This window comes from Haematobia irritans, chromosome 4, assembly GCF_050003625.1.
Source record: "Haematobia irritans isolate KBUSLIRL chromosome 4, ASM5000362v1, whole genome shotgun sequence".
Taxonomy (NCBI): domain Eukaryota; kingdom Metazoa; phylum Arthropoda; class Insecta; order Diptera; family Muscidae; genus Haematobia; species Haematobia irritans.
The window spans coordinates 170,572,562-170,591,518 of NC_134400.1; the positions used below are offsets into that span (position 1 = coordinate 170,572,562).

The 18,957-nt window shown below is 34.5% G+C and overlaps 1 protein-coding gene across 1 annotated transcript in view; it reads left to right on the forward strand.

The window, feature by feature from the left end:
• Positions 1-18,957, forward strand: part of LOC142236250 (homeobox protein caupolican-like) — a 59,351-nt gene that overhangs the window by 25,892 nt on the left and 14,502 nt on the right. Inside the window, exon 2 of the mRNA XM_075307520.1 lies at positions 11,052-11,612. Coding sequence (XP_075163635.1) covers positions 11,052-11,612 — 561 coding nt within the window. The remainder of the gene's footprint in view (positions 1-11,051; positions 11,613-18,957) is intronic.

Consider the following 18,957-nt stretch of genomic DNA (forward strand, 5'->3'; position numbering starts at 1 on the left):
TAATTCGCTAGTGAAAGAGTTAGAAGAAATCGCGCCTTGGTCTTGAAATCAACAGTTAAATCCTTAGGGGACCTTCCCCTAAAATCTTTTATTACATTTATGTTTACTATTTCCTACACCAAATCAATCATATATCATAGAATTGCTTAATATATAAAACATTTGAATGTTTGCCTCCCCCATCCTTGACTCAATCAATATTGCTATTAAATAATTTAATTGTTATCGATCGTAAACGTTTATAAAGTTATAAAAAGCCAACATGCACACATAAGCACGCATTCTCTAGCTAATGAACATTCAGTTATGCGCATACATTTCATAGTCCATTATTCAATTCAATTCGAATCGAGTGGATCGATTTTGTTGCCTTCCCTCGTCCATATCACCAATATGGTGTTGAATTGTACCCTAAAGGAAATCCCATTCAAAATACAGAGATTATAAAGCAAAGCCAAATTGATATAAAAACCCACTGGTGCCTAAAAGTATGAATAAAAATCATAATAAATATAATCGAATAATCGCACAAATAACTACCCGTTAAGTGTTTGAAAACCCACCACTGGAAGGGAAGCAAACAAAACAAACAATATTTAACCAAAGCAAAGGAGCGGCAATCATATCGACACCTTTTATGAAATAATAATAGGAATTAATGCTAATCTCTCAAGGAGATTGGGAACAAGGCAAATATTTATGAAATCTCTGACAAATATTAACTCCCCAAACAAGCCCAACAAAAAACGTATTCATTCATGAACATTCAACACCCCCCGATCATTTGTCTCCCTTTTGGTAAAATGGGAAACGGAAACATATTGTTGGTGCGTGTGTTTGTGTGGGGGGATAATGGAAATCTCTTATTATTGTTACCATCAACAAGTGGCAATATAAATATTTTATTTTTATTGATTCAACAGCCCCATACAACAGCAATTTAGATAGCAAAGGGGAAGGCACATGATAGCAGTGAAATCTCCAAACCAAAACAACCTACAAGCTACTCATAACGTTTTTATATCAGAAGAAGCAAAAACATACAACAACAACAAAAAATCCCATGGTAGCAGACCTTTGGCAACTTTCAAAAAGAGGAAACTTTCCAACGAATATAAATAAAATTCTCTTGTCCACACATAATGGAACAGCTGTAGAGGAAAAACTTTTTTATCCTCTAGTTGAGACTTCTGCCTTTTGGGGTTATTATCAGCACGCAACTTTACCAAGTTTAGTGGTCTTTTCAATATTGACCATTCGAATTTTTTTTTTGTTCGATCACTGATTCCGCCAGTGTTTACTGTGTGGAGCATATTTTTTGTATCATAATTCTTTGGTTTATGGCGTTTTTTTTTTGTTTTTTATACTGTCTACCATGGGAGTTGTCCTTGTTTTCGTTGCATGTTTTTGGGGTGACTCGTGCCTCTCTCTTTATATTTGCCAAGAGGAAATTATCGCAGTTTGTGATATCAAAGGAAAAAGTTATGGCACTTTTGATAGCGAAAATCTGGCGAAAAAAACTGAAGCACATAAATACATAGGAAACTAATACACTAAAAAACATATTGTCTTGGGTACAAAGATTTCTTGTTCTTAAAATAAACAAGTATATACGGCCGTAAGTTCGGCCAGGCCGAATCTTATGTACCCTCCACCATGGATTGCGTAGAAACTTCATCTAAACACTGCCATCCACAATCGAATTACTTAAGTTGCGGTAACGCTTGCCGATGACAAGGTATCTTATAACCTCCTAACACCATCTTCTAAATTGTATGTAAGTCCATACGTGGTATATATTAAATCAAAAAAGATCGATCCAATACGTATATAATTCAGTTTGACAAAGTAGACATAAAATTTTGACAAAATTTTCTACAGAAATAAAATTTTAACAAAATTTTCTATAGAAATAAAATTTTCACAAAATTTTCTATAAAAATAAAAATTTTGACAAAATTTTCTATAGAAAGAAAATTTTGACAAAAATTTCTACAGAAAGAAAATTTTGACAAAAATTTCTACAGAAATAAAATTTTAACAAAATTTTCTATAGAAATAAACTTTTACAAAATTTTCTATAGAAATAAAATCTTGGTAGGTTATTTTTGGCTCGAGTAACAACCATGATTATGAACCGAATAAAATTTGAACAAAATTTTCTATTTAAATAAAATTTTGACAAAATTTTCTATAGAAATAAAATTTTGACAATGATAAAAATTTTATTATGAACCGAATAAAATTTTAACAAAATTTTCTCTAGAAATAAAATTTTGACAAAATTTTCTATAGAAATAAAATTTTGGTAGATTATTTTTGGCTCTAGTGGCAACCATGATTATGAACCGATATAGACCAATTTTTGTGTGATAGGACCAATTTTGGTATGGTTGTTAGCGACCATATACTAACACCACTTTCCTAATTTGAACCGGATCGGATGAATTTTGCTCCTCCAAGAGGCTCCGGAGGTCAAATCTGGAGAATGTTTTATATGGGGGCTATATATACCCAACAAAAAAAGCGTCGCCAAAAAAGTAATGAAAATGTTCTTTTTGGATCCGGAAGTGGTGCAAATTTGACGCAGAAGCGATGAATTTAACATGGGCTTGTCATAGGACGGAAGTCCTCCATTTCAACAGTCGTTGCACTGAATTTGCCTCACTTTTTTAGGTGTGATCCGAATGCAATGTTTTGGATGTAAATTAAAAAATTCTGTGATATTTTGTCAAACAAATAATTTTTATAATTTTTTATAATTTTTAATAGATTCTAACGATTGTCGGAACCGTTTGACTTCAAATATTTTCAAAAATTGAAAATTTTTTCAGATTGGATTTAGTATTTTTTTCGACAAAATTTAAATGATTTGTACCATTTTATGAATTCTTACTCTGTTTGCAACCTATTTGAAACAAAAAAAGTTAAAATTACCCATTAAAAGTATGAAAAGCATGTTATAAAAAATTGAATTAAAAGAACTTCCTGGGTAGTTAAAATAAAGATCATCAGTGGGAGTACATCTTCTGGAAGTGCTTTTAAAGTTGTGCCTTTGGAAGAACTTCCAAATTTTTTTGCTGGGTAATTATGGACCGATATGGACCAATTCTGGCACGGTTGTTAAAGATCTAACACCACGTTCCAAATTACAACCGGATTGGATGAAATTTGCTTCGCTTGGAGACTTCGCAAGCCAAATCTGGGGATCGGTTTATATGGGGCTATATATATAAGAATGAACCGATGTGGACCAATTTTTGCAAGGTTGTTAGAGACCATATACCAATATCATGTACCAAATTTCAGGCGGATCGGATGAAATTTGCTCCTCTTTGAGGCTTCGCAAGCCAAATCTGGAGATCGGTTTATATGGGGTCTATATATAATTATTTGCCGATGTGAACCAATTTTTGCATGGTTGTTAGAGACCATATACCACCATATACCATCGGATGAAATTTGTTTCTCTTTGAGGCTCCGCAAGCCAAATCGGGGGATCGGTTTATATGGGGGCTATATATAATTATGGACCGATGTGGACCAATTTTTGCATGATTGTTAGAGACCATATACCAAGACCATGTACCAAATTTCAGCCGGATCGGATGAAATATGCTTCTCTTAGAGGCTTCACAAGCCAAATCTGGGATCGGTTTATATGGGTGCTATATATAATTATTGACCGATGTGGACCAATTTTTGCATGGTTGTTAGAGACCATATACTAACACCATGTACCAAATTTCAGCCGGATCGGATGAAATTTGATTCTCTTAGAGGCCTCGCAAGCCAAATTTGGGGGTCCGTTTATATGGGGGCTATACGTAAAAGTGGACCGATATAGCCCATTTGCAATACCATCCGACCTACATCAATAACAACTACTTGTGCCAAGTTTCAAGTCGATAGCTTGTTTCGTTCGGAAGTTAGGGTGATTTCAACAGACGGACGGACGGACATGCTTAAATCGACTCAGAATTTCACCACGACCCAGAATATATATACTTTATGGGGTCTTAGAGCAATATTTCGATGTGTTACAAACGGAATGACAAAGTTAATATACCCCCATCCTATGATGGAGGGTATAAAAAGAGAGTTTTTCTTGGGATATAAAACACATTTCTATGGAACACAGTTTATTTGCTTGAGCAAAAGTCCAAAAAACGTTTGATCGTTTTGCCTTTTGACTTAGAAAATTCGAATTTAAATTGGGATAGAAACGATGGAAACATTTCTAACGATCTGAGGTCAATTTGTCTTAAATCATTTAGAACAAATTTCCAATATTATTGAAATCGCTCTTAAATTTAATAATTCTAAAAACTAAAATTTGACACAAAACTCAAATTTAAAAGAAAATTGCTTCTTAAATGTATCCTTCGTATTATTATTATTTGCTTTGTTGGGTCGAAAAGAAACAGTGTAGATAGAAAACTAATAGAAACAATTACATTCCAAAATTGTGAACGCACGGTAACAAAATGAAAAGGAAACGTTTACGAAAAATAACAAGTGAGTAATGTAGAAAGTCGGACGGGGCCGACTATATCATACCCTAAACCATCCCTACTGAATTGGTAGACATTGTTTGTGGCGTATCAATGGTATAGGTTTGGGTGATAAACTGCATTTTCATATTTAAGAACATAAAGGGGTACATGTTTATGATAGTCTTGTCACAAGCCGAACAGAAATGTCCGATATTACGAGCTATCGTTGATTTTGAACCTACAGAGGTAGTATGCTAGTAATATTGAGTCCATTATTAAAAAAAGAGGGAATCGCTCAATTAGTTGTGGATAATAAATCCAAATTTGTAAAAATCGGGCAATATTATTTTGTAAGAGCTACGTGTAAGTCTAAATACGATCGGCTAGTATATCAAAATTTGAAATTTGAGTAACATTGGTTAATAAATAAGAGTATCATGGTTAAATTTGGGCAAATTGAGCGATGCATATATATGGGAGCTATATCTAAATCTGAACCGATTTCGATAAAATTTTGCAGACTTAAATGGTGATGCAAAAGATTACTTTGACGACGATCGGTTAGCAAAAAAGTGCAACATGAACCCCATTTGTCAAAATCGGGCGATACATATATATGGGAGCTATATCTAAATTTGATCCGAATTTGATCCAAATTCAATAGCATTCGTCCTTGTGCCAAAACAACACCCTGTACCAAATTTCATCAAAATCGGTTAAAAATTGCGACCGGAATCCTGTGAACAACAAATACATGCACCGACGGACGGACGGACACCAAGCGCTAGATCGACTCAGGAGGTGATTCTGAGTCGATCGGTATATATTTTATGGGGTCTAAAATCAATATTTTTTGGCAGATCAAACTTTTTATACCCTGACCACTACGTGGTTTAGTGTATAAAAACGGAATGGTCACGATTTCGTCCATAGACGTTCACGATTTCATGGACGCCTTTCGTTTCTCTTTGGCCATGAAAAGTCTTAAAATATTCGTTAGACTTTCTTAATGCTACTCCATCTGTGGTGGACATTGCAGACGGCAAGAAAAATATTTGTGTTCAAACGTTTCACACAAGCGTTAGAATGCATTACAAATTATAAAATTTATTTATTTGGCAAAATATCACAAACTTTTTTAATTCACTTCTCAAACAGTGAATTCGGATCACACCTTAAGAAGTGATACAATTCTAGTGCATTGAAATGGTGGACATCCGTTCTATGACAAGCCCATGTTAAATTCATCGCTTCTGCGTTAATTTTTTCACCACTCTCGGATCCAAAAAGAACATCTTCACTACTTTTTTAGCAACGCTTTTTTGCTGAGTTGTGAATAAACAAAATGATCGAATTTACTTGTCAAAGGGGTCAGGTCAGCTAAAAATTTACACCTTTGGCTACCAGAAGCGCCGCCGATGGTAATGTGGTATGAAATGGTGGACATCCGTTCTATGACAAGCCCATGTTAAATTCATCGCTTCTGCATTAATTTTTTCACCACTCCCGGATCCAAAAAGAACATCTTCACTACTTTTTTAGCGACGCTTTTTTGCTGAGTTGTGAATAAAAAAAATGATCGCGTTTACTTGTCAAAGGGGTCAGGTCAGCTAAAATTTTACACCTTTGGCTACCAGAAGCGCCGCCGATGGTAATGTGGCTCCCCGCTTGTTTCATCGACCTGGGGGTCCAAGTAAATGCCAAATATTATCGATAAATTGTCCTAAAGTATTGAAGGCAAATATTTCAGCTTCAGCACACGTTAACCAAGAAGGAGCTACCTCCTTTCATTTCTACCACACAATGGCTACCAAAACCGGCGGAACTCGATCCGTTGGACTTTTGCAATTGGGGCATTTTTAAAGAGTAAGATTGGAACTAAAAAATACCCAAGTTTCGAAGACGGTCCTTCGCCCGGAGTAGACCAAAATACCGCGAAGCCACATCTATGATGGCCATAAATTGCACCAAAGGTAGTTTCATCTCAGAATCTCCAACCAAATACACGGTAGATTACCATTATTATTTCCTGGCCTTCAGATGAATTTCTACATCAGACAGCCCCATTATGTGGTGACATTTCTGCTCGTCAAGTAAGCATAATTTGCTTATACGGTTATCATTTTTAATTAGGATTAGATTTATTGTAATGTTATGTCTGCCAAAATAAATATTAGGTGCTACTGCAACATACACTGCAAGATGGTTCACAACAAAAGCAAATAAATTTCAACTTCCGGTCTTTAGTATTTTGCTCTGTGAAATATAACTCCTCAAATTCTCACAAATGACAAAAATGCCATTTTGATCATAAATTTCATGTTTAAATCGCAGTAACCATGATTTCAGAGCCAACAACAAAAAACAAAAGCAACAGACCAACTTTTAGCATGCATATGTGTAATATGATAGGTGTAGTAATCTGCACATTTTTTTTTTTTTTTGTTTAATGGGAATGAAAATTTAAAAAGAACAAAAATAAAATCTTAAGGTTTCTTTTGTGTCATCATTGTATAATTTGCATATTTTGGTTTTTGACCGTATGCCTGTTTAAGTTGGAGTTTTTGTTTATTGGGTTAAATCTCATTTTCCAAGTATATATATATGGCTAATCATTGTTTTAAAAATCTTATTTTTGTTGTATTAGTTCTCAAGTGTCTTAAGAAATTGACAAATAGAAGACAACTTTAGAAAATAGTCTGAAGACATAGGGCAAAGTTAGATTTGAATTTTGAGTCCAATTGGATTAAAAATAAGTTGTGTTTGCCTTCAAGATGCCAAACTTGTTGATCGATTCATATGATGGCTGTAGCCAGTAAAAACAAAACATGATTCATTTTCAGCATACGCTTCTTCTACCTTGAAAGAAGAGATTTTTTCTCACGAACAATATTTTACACAAACAAAGTTTTCTTGTGGTTGTAAGAAATATTCTTTAAGGAAATAAAACAGATTAGAAAAATCATTTGTCGAATCACTTCTCATTACCCAGCAATATAAACAGCTTCCAAAAAATTACTTTAAACCTCCAACTTAAAATCCGGAACACCACTTCAAATTTGTATCACCTCCAATTAATTGAAAGTGGTCTTGTGGTAGAACGGAAGTACTCCGTTTTCGGTTTCTTTTCGTTGCCTTAGAAGTCATGACTTGGAAAATCATTTGTATGATGAAAAAACTGAAAAAATTGTTTCATTAATTTCACTCTTTAGCTTTTCAATCAATCTATTCATTAATTTTTAGACAGCTTGTAACACATCGCAATAGTGATCTCATACCCAATAAAGTATATATACTCGTATTCCGGGTATTGGTGAAATTCTGAGCCGATGTTGCGGTGTCCGTCCGCCTATACGTCTTTTGATATCACGCTAACTTCCGAACGAAACAAGCTTTCGACTTGAAACTTGGCAAAATTGTTGTTATTGAAATGGGCGATATAGGACTACTTTTAGGCAATGGTTAGCTTGTTCATGGAACATTAATAAGTTTTTCAGCGGTGGATTATCCCCTCTCTTTAATTCTGGTGACTTCCGAAGCTCTTGAAGAGCAAATTTATCCGATCCGGTTGAAATTTGGTGCGTGATGTTGATATTTCCCTCCAACAATAATGCAAAAATTGATCCATAATTAATCGATCACCATATTTAACTTCCGAAGGCACTTGAAGAGTAATTTTCATCGAATCCGGTTGAAATTTTTGTACACGATGTTGGTATATTATCTTACAACCATACAAAATTTGGTCCATACTGGTCCACAAGTATATATAGCCCCCATATAAACTGATCCCTAGATCGGGTTATATAGACTCCTCTATATAAACCATTCAAAGACTTATATAGCTATTTAATCTGTCTTTTTACTCAGAATAAAATAACACCAAAATGTTTCAAATTAAAATTAAAATTGAATTAAAACAAGTGAGTAAAGCAGAAAAAATAAGGTTATAAGGGGCAAATTTCTGAAAATCGGGCGATACATATATATGGGAGCTATACCTAAATCTGAACCGATTTGGATGATTTTTTGCCCATATAGTAAGTACTATAGAAAATTAGATTTGGCCGACTTTGAGTCAGATCGGTTGATAAATAAGAGACTTATGGCCAAATTTGTGAAAATCGGGCGATACATATATATGGGAGCTATATCTAAATTTGATCCGATTTTTTCCAAATTCAATAGCGTACGTCCTTGTACCAAAAAAAACGCCACATACAAAAATCGGTTAATAATTGCGACCGGAATACTGCGAACAACAAATACATGGACGGACGGATGGACGGACGGAGGGACACCAAGCGCTAGATCGACTCAGGAGATGATGCTGAGTCGATCGGTATATATTTTATGGGATCTAAAGTCAATATTTCTGGTAGGCACAGTTTTTGGCAGATCAAAGTTATTATACCCTGACCACTATGTGGTTTAGGGTAAAAAAAATATTTAATAAAAAAATGTTTAATTGAAAGAAAAATCGATCACAAAAATTAATTGTATAAATAATTTTTTATTGACTTTGGTGAGTGATACTATCATTTCTGTGATTGAAGACATTTCAATTAAATATTAGTTGGATCAATTAATTTCGTGATTGAAGACAAAACGTATATTTTTTATGTATGTAGCATAATGACTAACTTGCAATTTAGAATACAATGAAAAAAAAAACTATACTTTGCCAACGGCAAGTGTTATTACAATCGATTCAATTGGTTTTGCTAAATCCATTCTGGAAAATTTGCGAATTTTAGGAAATATTTGGGGTCAAACGTTTACAACACGCATTAGAATGCATCAAAAATCGTAAAAAGATATAAAAATTATTTATTTGGCAAAATATCACAAATTTTTTTAATTTACATTCAAAACACTGAATTCGGATCTCACTTTAAGAAGTGAGGCCCATGTTAAATTCATCGCTTCGGCGACAATTTTGCCTATCTTCCGGATCCAAAAATAACATTTCCACTACTTATTTGGGGACGCTTTTTTTGCTGGGATATTTTTCTCAGGAGTACGATGAAAAAATCTTAAATACGCATTTCGGCTTAAAAGAAGTCATTCTTACCTTATATGTGAATAAGATGATCTGGTCCAGTGACAACAAACCTTCATTTTGGGACAGTATCCTCGTTGCAGCCTAATATAAACAAATAGATGGGTAGACTGAAAACTATAGATTTTTTTTGGAATTTCACCTGATCAAGAATATTTGTAGTTTTTGCATAAATACTCCCCTATCATATAGTGATGGGGGTAAAAATGAAACTGTAATTGAAAACCATTAAATCTATGTGCTTAAGACAATATTTGTATGAATATTTGCTAAACTTTGTCTGCACCTGAAAAGCATTATTGATAGCAAATTTGAGTAGGCTTACATATCATTGGTATCAAATATAAGCAAGATCCTGAGTCCGTGGAAATTTTATCCCATCTTTGTTCTATATGGAAATCTTATCTACAGATATTCTAAACGAACTGGATAATGCAGTTAATAAATTATTAAGAGCTTTTTAAAGCAGGCCTCCAACAAAATACAATCTTGAGGTATTTATTTTCCTTAAAATTCGAAAACCCAAAACTCTTCTTAAAAATATAACCCCTTTTCCAAGAAATCCTTGAAGACATTTAAATCAAAAACTAAATGGCAAATTTTTGGATAAAAAAAAGAAAAAATAATAAAACGGACCAGTAGAGTAAAACGGGGGATTTGGAAGAGAACAACAACATACCATCAAAGATTCCCTTGATCCATCCATACATATCCCTTTGTACGTAATCTTATAAAAAGGTCTTATGCGATTGCGCACACGGTGATATACGCACTCATCCACACACACACACACAAACACTCGTTCACTAACTGAACACTTCACAATCAGAAATCTGGACGAGTGATAAATTGAAAATTAATGAAGTGAAAATAGATGGAACGGATCGCAAATTGCGCCAAAGCCAATAAAATATTTTGACATTTGGAGTTATCGTCTTAATCTGCTTCAATGACTTTTAAAACGAAAACGAGGGCCAAAGGACCGAAACAAAAATAAAAGAGAGAATGAAAGACCAAAACATTCGGTCAACAGAAAACAGATGGAAAGACTGACTTCAGAGACGAACCTCATTGACCATAACATAGATCCATGAAAGGACGGACATCAAAAAACCTCTTTCTTGGCAAGCCAAACACAAAGAGGGTTGCTTGATATAGGTAACCCAACATGAATTGGGACTTTTGTTTTTGTTTGGCCGATGCGGTCCATTTCTTTTGTTTGCATGGCCTTTAGGTCGGTCGTTCGTTCGTTCCCTTTAGGTTTGTGAAGGTAAACATACTTGACCAAGTTTAGATACTCACACCGTTTGCTGGAGTACCAAAAAGATACCTGTTTGAAAATTTCCGCCTTTTGCTTTGTCCCTGTAGTATTTCTTTATTACAAAAAAACACACACACACACGCACATATACACAAACACAAAATGATCCATATACATATATAATTCTGAGAGAGTTTGGTGTTAACGTCTTTTCTTCCATTTATGTTTGCAGTTACTTGGCAGCGGGGTTGGTGGTGGCGGTGGCAGTAATATTGGCCAAACATCATCAATTATGTCACATAATGCACCCTCACCATTGTCGGGGGGATCACATGAAAACTCATTAAGTCCCTCTGGCGGTTCTTCCTCTTCGTCCACATCATCGGCGGCCAATGGTCCCTTAAGCCCTGGAGCTATGTCACAAACATCTACAAATAATGCGGGAAGTGTGCCGCCACAATCAGCTGCTGGTTCTGCGCTGACTGTTGCAAGTGGCAATAATGCAGATGCCTCTCAAGCAAGCGGAAATCTTACGATCACCACTGGCTCATCCATGATTGGAGGTGCCAATAGCACAGGTGGTTGTTGTGAAAATGGCAGGCCCATTATGACAGATCCAGTATCAGGACAAACCGTTTGCTCATGTCAATACGATTCAGCCCGTTTGGCTTTATCGAGCTACTCACGTATGCCAGCAGCTGGTGTGGGTGTTTATGGTACGGCATATCCTTCAACCGAACAGAATCCCTACCCCAGTATCGGAGTGGATAGTTCAGCGTTCTATACACCATTGGTAAGTTTATCAGCACTCACATGAAAAGTTGTTTGCTGATTCAATCAGGAAATTAATTGATCCAATTAATTGCAATTGCTAATCTTATTAAATTAGTTTCTCATTCTCATTTGTTTAGTCCAACCTTTCCACGGTAGAAGTAATTTCAAAATTAGGTTTTGTGTATAAAAAATAAATCCTATGTTATTCACCTGTAAAATTCTATTGAAGGCATTCTATTAATCCCCCATATGACATTTCGTTATTTTCATCTGCGATATTGCCAGGCTTAGTAGGCGAATATCTCTAATACCCAATAACAACAAGTAGGGAAAATATAAAGTCGGGCGGAGCCGATTATTTTATACCCTGCACCACTTTTTGGATCCACATTTTCGGTATCATCTCAAATCCTTTAAGTTTGTTGAGTTCTATATATAAGGGTTTATATTCCCAATTTTTTTGACTTCTAAAAAAATTTCTTGCGTTAAAATTTAAATCGGCTAATGCGCTGCACAATGTTAGTAAAAAACAAGTAAGGAAAGTCTAAAGTCGGGCGGGGCCGACTATATTATACCCTGCACCACTTTGTAGATCTAAATTTTCGATACCATATCACATCCGTCAAATGTCTTTGGGGCTATATATAAAGGTTTGTCCCAAATACATACATTTAAATATCACTCGATTTGGACAGAATTTGATAGACTTTTACAAAATCTATAGACTCCAAATTTAAGTTGGCTAATGCACTAGGGTGGAATACAATTTTAGTAAAAAAATGTGGGAAACATTTAAATCTGAAGCAACTTTAAGGAAACGTAGCAAAAGTTTATTTATGATTTATCACTCGATATATATGTATTAGAAGTTGGTGGTGGCGGTGGCAGTAATATTGGCCAAACATCATCAATTATGTCACATAATGCACCCTCACCATTGTCGGGGGGATCACATGAAAACTCATTAAGTCCCTCAGGCTGTTCTTCCTCTTCGTCCACATCATCGGCGGCCAATGGTCCCTTAAGTGATGGAGCTATGTCACAAACATCTACAAATAATGCGGGAAGTGTGCCGCCACAATCAGCTGCTGGTTCTGCGCTGACTGTTGCAAGTGGCAATAATGCAGATGCCTCTCAAGCAAGCGGAAATCTTACGATCACCACTGGCTCATCCATGATTGGAGGTGCCAATAGCACAGGTGGTTGTTGTGAAAATGGCAGGCCCATTATGACAGATCCAGTATCAGGACAAACCGTTTGCTCATGTCAATACGATTCAGCCCGTTTGGCTTTATCGAGCTACTCATGTAGCTCGATTTAGGAAAATTAGTTATTTTTACAACTTTTCGACTAAGCAGTGGCGATTTTACAAGGAAAATGTTAGTATTTTGACCATTTTTGTAGAAATCAGAAAAACATATATATGGGAGCTATATCTAAATCTGAACCGATTTCTTCCAAAATCAATAGCGTTCTATTCTGACCCAAATTAGGAACATGTGCCAAATTTGAAGGCGATTGGACTTAAATTGCGACCTAGACTTTGATCACAAAAATGTGTTCACAGACAGACGGACGGACTGACAGACGGACAGACGGACATGGTTATATCGACTCAGGGAACCACCCCGAGCATTATTGCCAAAGACACCATGTGTCTATCTCGTCTCCTTCAGGGTGTTACAAACATATGCACTAACTTATAATACCCTGTTCCACAGTGTGGCGCAGGGTATAAAAATCTAATACCAGCCGAAAGTATTCGATGAGAGGAGAAAAGTAATTTCTGAATTTTGCTTGATTGGTTGCCATTCGTTTTTTATGAGCCTAGTGTGGCGAAAGCCAAATTCAATTTTGAGAATTTTTTTGAAATTTTCTGCTATTTTTCACATGGTCAAGCTGGAAAAATGTTTTGAAGTTTTTTGTTGTGCAGTCTTCAGAAAAGTTGTACCTCTTGACTCGGCCAAGAATATATTACGTCAGAAAAATTTCATCTTCACACTCAAAAGTCCAAAAATGTCAGTTTACTTTTTTCACCGAATTTGGTGTTAAAATTATAGCGGCTCATAAAAAAAGTACGGCAACCAATCTAGCAAAATCCAGAAAATACCATTTTCCTTTCATCGAGTATTTTCGACTGGGATAAAAAGTCGACATTAAAGACATTAAATTCGAAAAAAATTAGAAACATTTTGTGATAAAATTCGAAAAACCAAAAACAAAATTTATTTATTTCAAGTTTCACATCATTTTGAAATGAAATCGAAAATGCCGAAGTAGCTTCACATCCGAAGAGCTAATGCGAAATCAATGCTGCGGATGCCCTATGACAAGCCCATATAAAATTCATTGGTTCTGCGCCCAAAGAAAAAATACTTTCCTCCGGAACGAAATTTTAGACAAACGAAATTCCCTTTTCATTAAGAGCAAATATGTCCGAATTGATGACAAACGATTCAACGATTGTCTTTAATACTTTTCATTTGCTTGTATAAAATTTCGTTCCTGAGAGAAGAAAACTCTTCTTTCAGTGTGAGCGAATTTTGCACCATTTCCCGCTCCAAAAAGAACATTTTTATAGTTTATGGCTACGCTTTTTTTGCTGGGCATTAAATGCGATAACGCAAAATTATAAATGCGACTTAATTGATGAAGACATCATTGTAATTAGCTAATCTACCACTTGTTTGATAAATCCTAACTAATTTTGAAATCATGCCCATATGCTGCGGAGATTGATATTCGATTTTCATTGGCCCATAAACTCAAACACACATAAACCGCAGATTTCAATTCAAAGGATTAGCTGAAACGACTGAACATCAGCATCAACATGACCAGTAACATTCTGGCTATCTCAATGCGTATACACTAATAATGATAGCCACAATACTTAGCAAACATAGCCAAAAACTGGCTTTCGTTGTAATTTAAATGTTTGTATGTGTCTATCGATTAGGGGCCCAGTTGGAAAATTCCTAAGGCCTTCCTTAGGAATTAATTAAGGCTTTGCCAATTTTTAAAAGTTTTTTTTTTCATAGTGATTGGTTTTAAGTCGATTGTCATTGACTTCTAAACTTAGAGATTAGGCCTCACAAAGGCCAATTTCAATGCAATAAATCATTAGTAGTCATTATGCCTGTTTTCTTTTAGTACATTCAACATTTGCATGAGCTATCTAGACGCGTCTGTGTATCAAAAGAAGTTTCGGGAGTAAATTTAGGTTTCAAATTACACACAATGTAATAATTAGTAAAACTTTCAAATAAAACTGGTTTCATATCGCATGATTACTGTTTGCTTTATCAGGTGTTCTTGTAGTATCTTCACAACGTATTTTTGCCCTACTGGGAGATGAGCATGTGTATGTTTCAAAATCAAAATCATTGACCTAGACAACCACAAATATACCGAACTAATCCAATTAGCAATTTGACAGTAAGTATTGGGAAGAGTCACTTTTAAATATCTACAGTTGTATTTGACAGGCGTATATACAGACCCTGTAATAGACCATAATGTAGAAAAGTGTCACTTTATTGGGTATGGAAAAAATAAAACAGATATCTAAAAGCTAAGGAAACTATTCATTCGTGGAATATGAAATCCATTATTCTATGTAAATTTTAAATTAATTTTATTGACAAAAAGCAAAAAATCTCGGAATAACATCGAATTTTAGAATCAGTTTGAGTTGTTTGAATTGGCTACTTTTGGCACGAATTATGGCCTTAAAACGGCCGACCAAGTCGTCTCATTGCGCACAAAAGTGGTTCTACGGTAGCAAATAGAAATTTACCACCAAAAAAATTTAAAAAAAAAATAAATTTGAAAATATTTTCCTCTGTTGGTTAAGCTACTCTTGTAGTTTAGTCAATGTATGGTTTTAAGCTGAAATAAAAAACAACAACAATGCTTAAAGAACAAAACCAACAATAACAAAACAAAACAAATGGAAAAAGAAGAGGAGGCACGCTCAAAATAAACCCAGCCATGTGAATTCAAATCGATGATTTGACAGTGGCATAGGAAAAGAGATATGTTTGTTTCGAATTTATTTCGGCATAAGCCAGCTATAAATGTAAAACCTTTTTTCGGAGGGTTCAAGTGTGGTTTTTGTTGGGTTTAATAAACTGCCTGAATTTATTCTGATAATTGGTTGATAGTTTTGCTGCAAGTAGAGGATGCTGATGAGGAATGTGGGAATTCCGAAACGTGCGTCCATCCAACCATCTTGCAGTCTCTAGGGCTTTGCCCAAATAAATTTGACAAACATTCTTTTCCTCTGTTGGTTAAGCTACTCTTGTAGTTTAGTCAATGTATGGTTTTAAGCTGAAATAAAAAACAACAACAAAATTTTATTTCTATAAAAATTTTTTCAAAATTGTATTTCTATAGAAAATTTTGTCAAAATTTTATTTTTATAGAAAATTTTGTCAAAATTTTATTTCTGTAGATAATTTTGTCCAAATGTTATTTCTATAGAAAATTTTGTCAAAATTTTATTTCTATAGAAAATTTTGTCAAAATTTTATTTCTATAGAAAATTTTGTCACAATTTTATTTCTAAAGAAAATTTAGCAAAATTTTATTACTATAAAAAATTTTGTCAAAATTTTATTTCTATAGAAAATTTTGTCAAAATTTTATTTCTGTAGAAAATTTTGTCAAAATTTTATTACTAAAAAATTTGTAAAAATTGTATTTCTATAGAAAATTTTGTCAAAATTTTATTTCAGTAGAAAATTTTGTCAAAATTTTATTACTAAAAAATTTGTAAAAATTTTATTTCTATAGAAAATTTTCTCAAAATTTTATTTCTATAGAAAATTTTCTCAAAATTTTATTTCTATAGAAAATTTTCTCAAAATTTTATTTCTATAGAAAAATTTCTCAAAATTTTATTTCTATAGAAAATTTTCTCAAAATTTTATTTCTATAGAAAATTTTGTCCAAATGTTATTTCTAAAGAAAATTTAGCAAAATTTTATTACTATAAAAAATTTTGTCAAAATTTTATTTCTATAGAAAATTTTGTCAAAATTTTATTTCTGTAGAAAATTTTGTCAAAAGTTTATTACTAAAAAAATTTGTAAAAATTTTATTTCTATAGAAAATTTTGTCAAAATTTTAATTCTATAGAAAATTTTGTCAAAATTTTATTTCTATAGGAAATTTTGTCAAAATTTTATTTCTATAGTAAAATTTTCCTAAATTATATTTTTTTTTGCAGAGAATTGAAGTACCTTTTTTGTGGAGAGGAATGTTTCGCAAAATCTATCAAAACATCAAGAATTCTATCAATCCACCAAACAGTCGTAGAATTCTACCAACTGTGTCAACCGTGATTTTGGCCCATGCCCGAGATGATCGAAATTTTGTTATTTCTTAGTGCCAAACTTACTTTCGAAAATGTTTCAGGCGAAAAATATGTTAAGATCGAATTGAGATCCGCGGTAGAAATAAAGCGAAGAACCTTCTTTTTAAGCCATTATTAGTTGTCGCATTCTAGGTACGATGCTCCAGAGTCCTGTTGAATGTTCAAGGTCTAAGACTGAAATGTTTGTTCCCTACGGAATCAATACTGTCTTTAGAACATATTCCCGATAATATTCGTCATTTATATCGCTCCTACGGTCGATGAATACCAGCGGGGAGAGACCATCGGCCGTTATGGCGGTCCACACTATTAGGTTAGGTTAGGTTAGGTGACAGCCCGATGTATCAGGCTCACTTAGACTATTCAGTCCATTGTGATACCACATTGGTGAACTTCTCACTTATCACTGAGTGCTGCCCGATTCCATGTTAAGCTCAATGACAAGGGACCTCCTTTTTATAGCCGAGTCCAAACGGCGTCCCACATTGCAGTGAAACCACTTAGAGAAGCTTTGAAACCCTCAGAAATGTCACCAGCATTACTGAGGTGGGATAATGCACCGCTGAAAAACTTTTTGGTGTTCGGTCGAAGCAGGAATCGAACCCACGACCTTGTGTATGCAAGGCGGGCATGCTAACCATTGCACCACGGTGGCTCCCAACCATATACATTTTTGAAGACAAAATAGCATTTTTGCGGCAAAAATGTTCCATGTTCTCCTTCAAAAATGACATTACTTATCTGCCTTTGAGCTCTGGTAGCCAATCGAAGGTGTACATTTTCAACTGATTTTTATGTATCGGTGAGCTCTTTTTGGAACTTCAATGGCTTTAGTCCAAACTCATTTTTTCAATAAGTGTTGCAGTCGTTCTCACGATGTGTTCAGCTCACGAGTAAGTTTTGTACCACTGCGGCGGTGATTTCGATCAAATCTGGCCTTCACTTTTGGGATCATTTCTGGCGTTGTTGCCGTTTGTTTTTGTCCACGATTGTTGATACAATAAACAAAATATTTATTCACATTCAAATGCAAAATTTACAGTCAAATATAAACCAATCACACAAATCGGGAGACTTAACACATGGGGGCTATACCAAAACATGGATTGATCCATACCATAATCGCTACTGGTATTTACAGACCAAAAAAAAAAATTGAATTTAAGGCAAATCGGATAAAAATTACGGAAGAAGTCAAAGTGCCCAAGAAGTCAAAGTGGGATCGATACGCCCCATATTCGGCGTACTTATGTATTGACCTAAAACAATAAAGATAATAAGATGGGCAATTGGCCTACGTCACACCAAATGTTGCATTGACGGTGCTGGATCAATACATGTTTGTAATTTTTTATTTGGTTTCTATTTTTATTTTTTTAAATGAAAAACTTAATTTTCTTAATGAAACAATGTTAAATGTTAGGCAACAAAAAAAATTACATTTTCTCGTTTATGGAAATTTATTTCCTGCACTCAATTTCTTTTTATTTGCATATTAATGCTATATCAATACTTGTCGTATACGCGTTTAGTTCGATAAACGAAAAGTATGGACCTAGTAGCACCGTAAATGGTTTGATGTTCTCAGCAGCCAATCTCCCATCTTCTTTTCTCTATTGTCTTTGGTATTGAGCCAAAATACCGGCAGACATTGAATTTCAGTCATATCGGATAAAAATTCGGTTGTCTAGACGCTCAAGAAGTCAATTCGGGAAATCGGGCTATATGAGGGCTATACCAAACCATGGACCGATACACACCATATTCGGCACACTTATTTATACAACCAAAATACTTCTAGATTTTAAAATTCCAGAAAATCGGATAAAAATTGTACCTAGAAGTCTAAGAAGCCAAATCAGAAGATCACGCTATATGGGAGCTATATCAATATGTGGATCGAATCACACCATAAATATTCCGTACACTTATTTATGAAACCAAAATACCTCTAGATTTCGAAATTCTAGACGCTCAAGACCCC